Source organism: Corvus brachyrhynchos, unplaced genomic scaffold (genome assembly GCF_000691975.1).
Source record: "Corvus brachyrhynchos isolate BGI_N302 unplaced genomic scaffold, ASM69197v1 scaffold140, whole genome shotgun sequence".
Lineage (NCBI taxonomy): Eukaryota > Metazoa > Chordata > Aves > Passeriformes > Corvidae > Corvus > Corvus brachyrhynchos.
In genome coordinates, this window is record NW_008235809.1 from 1,234,119 (window position 1) to 1,242,135 (window position 8,017).

General features: G+C 55.4%; 2 protein-coding genes across 5 annotated transcripts in view; one reads left to right on the forward strand and one right to left on the reverse strand.

Annotated features, from left to right (window-relative positions):
- The window catches only part of RGP1 (RGP1 homolog, RAB6A GEF complex partner 1), a 23,999-nt gene extending 20,176 nt beyond the window's left edge, over positions 1-3,823 (forward strand). For 2 of the 3 annotated variants that reach the window (XM_017727484.1, XM_017727481.1), the window contains exons 5-8: positions 1,188-1,562; positions 1,953-2,080; positions 2,308-2,485; positions 2,712-3,823. In XM_017727484.1, the coding sequence (XP_017582973.1) occupies positions 1,188-1,562; positions 1,953-2,080; positions 2,308-2,485; positions 2,712-2,935 (905 nt within the window). In that variant the 3' untranslated portion in view covers positions 2,936-3,823. The remainder of the gene's footprint in view (positions 1-1,187; positions 1,563-1,952; positions 2,081-2,307; positions 2,486-2,711) is intronic. The other variant, XM_008629205.2, reaches the window with a different exon arrangement.
- Positions 3,824-4,394: 571 nt separating this feature from the next.
- MSMP (microseminoprotein, prostate associated) lies at positions 4,395-6,845 on the reverse strand. Of its 2 annotated transcripts, XM_008629216.2 has the most exons (3): positions 6,029-6,845; positions 5,283-5,391; positions 4,395-4,894 (listed from the first exon to the last, which is right to left on the reverse strand). In XM_008629216.2, exons 1-3 carry the CDS (start codon positions 6,138-6,140, stop codon positions 4,705-4,707), a joined length of 411 nt encoding a protein of 136 aa, XP_008627438.1. In that variant the 5' UTR covers positions 6,141-6,845; the 3' UTR covers positions 4,395-4,704. The 2 variants fall into 2 exon arrangements, with proteins under 2 accessions (XP_008627438.1, XP_017583000.1); XM_017727511.1 differs by having other exon boundaries at positions 5,283-6,112.
- Between the last annotated feature and the right edge of the window lie 1,172 nt (positions 6,846-8,017).

Sequence of the window (8,017 nt, forward strand, 5' to 3'; positions counted from 1 at the left end):
GACAGCGGTGGTCTCTGCTCAGGTTATCTTCACTGGGCATGAAGGGCTTTGTGAGCATTTTTGTTAAGTTTGGTATGGGGGTTACAGAAGTCTGCTTCTTTCCTTGGAAATAATCTGATTTTCCTCCCTGTCAGGATAGTTCTCTGCTTTATCTGCACCCTGGTCCAGAAAGAGAGGCTTGTTTTAAGGTGTGACATCCTGTGGACACTACACACTAGCACAGGCTTTTTTCTTCCTTCCAGTCCTGTTATTTTAAATCTAGGAGTTATATTTAAAATATAACCCTAACTTTTAATCTAAGCCTCAACTTTCAGTATGTGCCAGACATGGGGAAGGATCTGTGGTTTCAGAGCAGGATGCTGCCCTTCCTCTGTCAGGGCGTATCTGCTTTACGGTGGGCAAGCCAGAGAGGTGGAGACTTTCCACAGTTTGCTGTTTGTGTCTTTCTTGTTATACAGCATGTGGTTTGGGAAAGCTGCAGAAGTGTTCACACTGCGTCAAGAGGCATTGGGGTTTGTGTGGTGGCCAAGGGGCTCTAGGAGGGCTGAATGTGGTGTAAGACAGGCCCTGGTATCTCAGAGCCCTCAGAGGCTATGTGGTCTAAGTCATCAGCCTGTCACAGGGGACACACCACAGGTTGTTGTGAAGATCTCGGAATTGTTTCTCGATCTTTTAGATGCAGTCCTTCAAAGAAAAACACAGGAAGAAACTAACTTGTTGCTGAGTTTGAGGGTTTGTGTAAAGCAAATACTAAAAGAGGCGTGAGGTACTGATCAACATGCGCATGGGGCAGGGCCTGCAGAAGGCTGCGCTTTGAGAGCAGTGGACAAAGGAGTGCACAGAGGCAAAATTGGGTTGAACTCGTGATGAGTAAGTTTAGCTCTCGTGTGTTTGTGTTCCTGGATTTTACATCTTTCACATTCTTTGGAGACAGAGTTTGTGTGTGTGGTTGTATGTGCTGGAAGCAATATTTGGATGATGGTGCATGTGATGTGAGGAGCAGTGTGCCTGGTGCAGGGGAGCTGAGTTGTGCTTGGCCTCTGGAGGAAAGAGGAGACAGCAGAAAGCACCAGGCACTGTCCCTAACTCAGTGCTGCTGTTCCTAACTTGGTGCAGGGAGCCTGCGCACCACAGCTGCAGGAGCTTCCTTTTGGCCTCAGAAAGCAAATTTTCTGCACCCCTTGCAGATTCATACTGTGAGACGCTGCCTGTTGATGGCCCCCCCTCTTTCCGGGGCCAGTCCGTGAAGTATGTGTACAAGCTTCCCATCGGCTGCCAGCGCGTCAACTCCCCCATCAAGCTCCTGCGCGTGCCCTTCCGCGTCCTCGTGCTGCACGGTAAGGCCACGCGCTGCCCTCCCTGCACACGCAGGCAGGCTGCACCCTGCCCTGCTGATACTCTTGCCTTCTTCCCAGGGCTCAAGGATTACCAGTTCCCACAGGATGAGGCTGTTGCACCCTCAAACCCCTTCCTGGAGGAGGAGGAGGGCTTGAAGAAAGACTCTCGCCTGGCGGACCTAGCGACAGAACTGCTCATGGTGGCCACCTCCCGACGCAGCCTGCGTAGGTCATATTCCCTGCTCAAACCTGCTGTGCTTCCTAAGAAGCTGGGCATGGAGAACATCTCGGGGCCAGCTGCAAAAAATCTCTTGCTGACAAAGCAAAGTTCCAACTGTGGCTGTGGAGCAGCTCTGTCAGGGCCTGCTTGGCTCAGGGCCTCCTAGCCAGTCTCAGGTTGTTCCTACTTCAGGCAGAGAGACCCTGTGCCCAGCATATCACAGCCAGTGTGGGGTTTGCTCTTGCCCACTGCAGACATTTCCCAAAGGGAATACCACTCTAGGGGCAGTCCTTCACACCCAAGCAGGAGGGATGTGGTCATGTCATTAACCCAGAGCACTGCACAGTGCAGGGCCTTGTCCTGCCGCAACCCTTACTCCTCTTCTTGCTCCACAGACCTGTACAACATCAGCAACACTCGTGGGAAGGTGGGGACATTCTGCATCTTTAAGACTGTGTATAAGATTGGAGAGGATGTCATTGGGACCTTCAACTTCTCAGAAGGAGACATCCCATGTCTGCAGGTCATTATTGTCTCTGGGATCATGGGGGAGAGGCAGGGTTTTAGGGAGAAGGGGCTGGGGTGGCACTGGGCTCTAAGGGTTTCTAGTGGGACCCAGCTGGGGTCTCCTTGGGAGTGTGAGGTGGACAATGGCCCAGTCCTGAGCTTGTTTGGGAAATGGAGCCCCCAGGCTTTGCACATGGTGTGTATGAGGTTGTGAGAGCAAGCACCTTGCCAATCGCCCTGCAGTTCTCGGTGAGCCTGCAGACAGAGGAGAGCATTCAGGAGGAGTTCCAGCGCCGGCGGGGGCAGCCTGTCTCCTTCACCATGCACGCCCGCCATCAGGAGTCCTGCCTGCACACAGCGCAGAGCAGCTTCAGCCTGCCCATCCCGCTCAGCTCGACCCCAGGATTCACCACCAACATCGGTTAGTACTCACCAGGGAAGGGACCCACCCCTGCTTGTCTCTGCAGGAGGACTGTGATGTCCCCAGCCCTGCATATCCCATGCTCAGCAGAGATGTGTTCCTTGGGAGGGAGCTGGCCTGTGTCAGTGGGGTCATTTGCTGTCCCCTTGCCAGGACAGACAGTGCTGAGACAGCTGCTGTCCATGGCCCTTGTGGTGTTATCTGCTGACCACCCTCTTGCCCACAGTGTCCCTGAAGTGGAGGCTGCACTTTGAATTTGTGACCTCTGGGGAGTCGGCAGGAACTTGCCTGGTTCGTGGGAGCCAGTCAGAGGCTGTCACCTGGACTGGGGTGGAGCAGATGGAAGTGGACACCTTCAGCTGGGACTTGCCCATCAAAGTTCTTCCCACCAACCCCATCCTGGCTTCCTATGTATCTCAGTTCTCCAGCACTAACTCCATCACCATCTGAAGTAGGGAGAGGTTGTTGGCCTGCAGAGCTGCAAGCATGTGCCACCAGTAGGAATGGCAGGCAGGACTGTCACCAGTATGCTGTGGTGCATGCATCCCAGTGTCCCCTTGGATTCATCTGTGATGCCCAGCTGGGCACCGGGCAAGTCTGTCCTGTCTGTGGGTGGAAGAACACTGCTTGATGCAGTGTCTTGTGCTGCAGCCCCCAGCTGGAGCTGGGCCCGTCCTGCCTGGGTGAAGGTGCAAGTCCCAGCACTCAGCAAAAAGAAATCTGCCTTCCCAGAGAACCACTGATGTGCCTTTATCCCATGTGGGGCTTCTAAGAAGGAAAGGCCCAACCCAGGGAGGGGGGAGGGGAACTCTTCCAGTGAAGCTTCATACCACCTGTGGGTGACGGCTGTGCCCCTACAGAGACCCTACAAGCAGAGGTCTGGCATCCAGGTGAAGCACAGTGGCCACCTGGGCTGGGTGGGATGCTGCTCTCCTGCACTGGCACATGTCCTGCCTCTTGGAGAGCTGTCCCACACACACAGTGCAGTGCCTCAGCCACCCCCACCTGGAGGAGGCAGGTCCTGGCTGGCCTGCCCTGTGCTGCTGGCTTGTGCTGGTGACTTGGATGGAAGCCCTTGCTGTGTCAGTACGATCGTGATGATTCAGAACTGAGCAGCACTGAGCCCCTGGGCTGTTGTCTGCCTGGGCTCCTGGGTGTGAAGGCATCCTGCTGGTCTTTGGATCCTTGGGCGGCTGTAGGGAATGCATGCTGTGCATCCAAGAGATGCATGGAGATCTCCCTGCTCAACAGCCAGTTCCCCTGGATTTTTACTAAGCCTCCCCAATGAGCTTTCCTGTTTGCATGGAACTGTAGTAAACATCCGAATGTGCAAAACTAGGCCTTCCCAAGAGTCTTATTTGTACATTGTTCCCGGTGGTGGACACATCCCACCTTCACAGCAGTCACAGGCTGGAGACTTCCTCTTTGTTCAGTATCTTTATTGCAAGAACAGAAACATCTACACAAGGCTCTCTGCACAACACAGGCATGGCACCAGCTGGGGCAGCTGCCAGGGCGGTTGCCTCCACCCTGGCACTTGAATTGCTTCTGCTTCCTGAACCCTCCTCACCCTGCTCCCTTGCTAGTGGGGATGGGGGTCTTTCCCTGGGGACATCCTGTTCTGCCACCCAACCTGGGCTGGCTCTGTTGCAGTGTTGCCCAGGGCTGGCCTACAGTGCCAGGGACCACAGGAGCTTTAGGAGCGGGGGCATTAGTGGTTCCAGAGGTGGGTTGTGCCTGCCCCTTGTGCTCTGGGAGCAGAGAAAGGGCTGGAGGGTGTGTGGGGATCCTGCACCAGGGGCCATGGTGACTCCAGTGAGCTCCCCATGGCTGCCATGCAGAGGAGTAGAGGTCTGGCAGGGAGTAGGGAGGTGCTTTGCTTGGGGCTGGATATGGGAATGCAGGACTGCCATGTAGCAGGCTGATTTAGTCCTGTAGCCCTTTTTTTAGTCACCAGAGGTTTTCTGCCCACCTGGGAGGAGATCCTGTAGAATCTGCATTTCCACGGTGTGCAGAACTTCTCACAGGGAGAGTGCCCTGGTTCAGGAAGCTGAAGGCAGAAGCAAAGCTTGGTACCATGGTGTGTGGATAGTGGTTTCCCTCGAAGGTGCCAGCGGTGATGCCTCTACAGGGTGGGTGGGGCAGGTCTGGAGCATGCAGGCGGAGTGCTCTGGAAGGGGAGGATGGCGTCGAGGGGCACGGGGCACTGCTGAGCCTCTCTATCTGCTCAGCCCTGCACCCAGCACCTTGTTCACCAGCGGCTCGGGGGTGCCGGCTGAGCCCCACTCGTGCTCCACACTCTTCACACACGGCAGGCTGGGGTTGGCCTTCTGCACTACCGAGATCTGGCAGGTCTGTGAGTCATAGTGGGCCTCACACCAGTCAGGGAAGTCGATGGGGTGCTGGGTGCTGTGGGAGAGGACACGGTGCCGTCAGTCTCCCCAGTTTGTGCCAGGAAGCTGCTGACTTGGGCTGGATGGCTTCCTGCTGCCAGCCCCCTGTGCAGGATGTCTCCCAGACCAGCTCAGGCAGGCTGAGACACGGCCCCTGGTGCATCTGGGCATCTTGCTGTGCCGAGACACCCTTTCCAACCACATTGCTTCCCCAGCTCACCCCACCACCCTCAATGCTGTGGTGAGGTCCTGCCCACCTCTGCCTCTTGCTCTGCAGGGTCTGGTGCCCCACAGCCCTTCCAGGGCTCTGATACCTGCTGCATTTGCAGCCACCAGACATCCCCTGCTGCAGGTGCAAGTGGGAATTGATAGCCCACCCCAGCACCCCTTGACCCCTCACTCACGTCTCACAGCAGCCCACACCAATGGGGTGCAGGCAGGTGCAGAGCAGGCAGTTGGTGCTCAGCCACGATTCCCCAAGGGAGAACTGCTTCCCTTCATACTCACAGGGAGCTGCAAAGGAAACAGTGGTGATGAGAACACATGGGCCTGTGCTGAGGGCAAGTGGAAGCATCCTTGACACCCCTGTGCCCTGAAAGAGGGGACAAGAGGTGTCATCATGACCTCCCACCCACCTTATGGTATGGAAGATATATGGTGGTCTGTCCACCGTCCTCCTGCAGGTATGGAATGCCCTGTCATCTGCCATGGGTGATGTACCCATCCATCCTCTCGTAGCCATGCCTTGTGGCTCTCCCCACTACCCAGTGGGTCTAGAGCAAGAGGCAAGTGGCTCTTGCTTCCCTGGAGAGGGCAAACCCAGCACCCCTTGGAGTCTGGGCATTTCTGCAGCCCTGGGAGGAGGCAGTGGAGGGCTGACGAGCTGCCCTCCTTCCTTTGCTGCTAGTCCTGCACACTCGGCCCCAGGCAGCCTTTGTGGCCCAGAAAGCTGTTTGTCAGCCAGAGCCCTGGGGAGTTGTTCTGTGGTTTATAGACTGCTCCTTCCACTCACCACTGGCCCATGATCCCATGCCTGAGCTCAGCACAGTCCCTTCCACACTTTGCAGGCATAGGGCAGAGCCCTGCCATGCTGGGAAAGCTGAGGCCTCCTCTTCCCATCGGCCTCTTCCCATCTCACCTCCCCGCTTACCTTTAGCCTGGAAGTAGCATTTGGCCTGGGAGCCTGGCAGCTGGAGGAAGAGGGAAAGAAGCAGGCAAAGCCTGCCCCAAGCACACCCCATCTTCTGTGCTTGCGTGGCCATGGTTGATGTTGAACTGGACTTGTTAGCTTTGCTTCTCTATTGCCTTTGCTCTCTTTCTCTTTCTCTCTGCCTTTTTAATGCTCTTCCCCTGATCCCAACAAGAGATATTTATAAAGTTCAGCTTTACGACCCTGGCCACCAGCTGTGCCCCACTGGAAAAGTTGTAAAACTCATTTCCTGATTTGAAAGGCATGAAAACAAGAGGTAGGATCAAGATTTTTAACAAGCTGTGAAAAGCTGATTCATGCCCTCCAGAAATTTCTCCAGTTGGAAGCCCCTGTGGGTGCAAGGCTCCACAGTGAGGGGAGATCCAAAGGTCCCCAGCAGCGTTGCCCTCGGCAGTGTGGTGAGCACGTAAGCAGCAAGCACAGGAGACCCTGGCTCCTAACCAGGAGAGCTCCAGGCTCCCCTCTGGTCATGCTGAGCCGTCACTGCTCCTTCACAGCAAGCCAAGGTTTTGGGAGCATCCCATCTCGCAGTGACCAGAGCAGCGCAAGCACTCTGCTAACAAACAGTGTGGGATGCAAATGACACCATCCTCATTTGGGGATGGAGGTGCTTGCACCCAGCTCCTGGGGACCACATCATGGCACTTCCACCCCAGCCTGGGCTGCAGCCGTGCCAGGTTCATGGCCATGCATAGGCTGGGGGGAACAGCATGTTTGGAATCATAGAATCATAGAATCTGCTGAGTTGGAAGGGGCCCATTAGGATCACCATGTCCAGCTCCTGGCCCTGTGCAGGACACCCCAAGAATCCCAGCATGTGCCTGAGAGCACTTACTGAGCTCTGACAGATTTGGTGCTGTGCCCAGAGCAGACAGTATGGCAACTGCCACTGATGCAGTACAGGAGAGAGACCCAGGGCTCATCTGAGCAGTGGCCAGGAAAGGGGGCTGTACCTGTGCACCTGATGCACCCATGAGGTACTGGAGCTGAGCATCCTCTTTTAGAGCTGGAGACCAGCCCCAGCAAAAGCAGGAAACAGGAGGGATAAAATCAGGAGGTGAAAGTGCTTTTGGGCAACAAGTGACCTGAGAGGTAAACACATTTGGCTGGAAGGAAGGACCTGTGGGAAGTTGCCACACCACCCAGGGATGTGCCCATGGACCTCACAGACCCTCACCCAGAGGGGTTGCCTCTGTGTAGAAGTGATAAGGCTGTTATCAGCTGGCAAAGTGAGGGGATGTGCAAGAGGGAGGAGGTCAGAGCACTGGGAGCCACATGGCCCTGGAGAGCTACAGGCAAAGGGCTGACTTGCCAAAAGAAATTCTCAGCTCTTGTCAGAGGTGCTGCCAGCAGCAGGAAACAGGGCTCTGGGGATGGTCCAGCCAGGGTCTTGGCCAGTGCAGGGCCGTGCCGCCAGTGAGGCAGCATCGGTAGCAGTGGCATATGTGGGTCATCTGCCCCTGCATTAAGCTCCCTGCTTTCTGAGAGTTTGGAATAAATTTACACCTTGACGCGTGAGGCTTAATATCCCTTCCAGAATTTGTATTGGCATTCACTATTATAGCTGGATATTTTTCTTTTCCCTGTAAGTGCCCAATCCCTAATTGAATCCTGCTAAATTTTGGCCTGAGCATTTTCCTGTGGCAGTCTAATTAAGCACAGAGTGAGAAAAAAACTGCTTCCTTTTATCCGCTTTGGATTCACCACCTTTGGATCTGAAGGCACAGTCCCTTCCCTTTAGTGCTCTGGGCCCCTTCACCATCCCATTGCATCCCTGTCCTGCAACTTGTGCTCTCACTGCTGAGGGAGAAGCCCTGGTTTTGCATCCCTTCTTCCCCTTAGAGAATTACCCCAGCCCTCTTGTAGTGCCACAGACAGTGCTGTGTCCCTCGGTGGGGTGGCTGGATGGCAGCAAGTGTGGGATCTGTT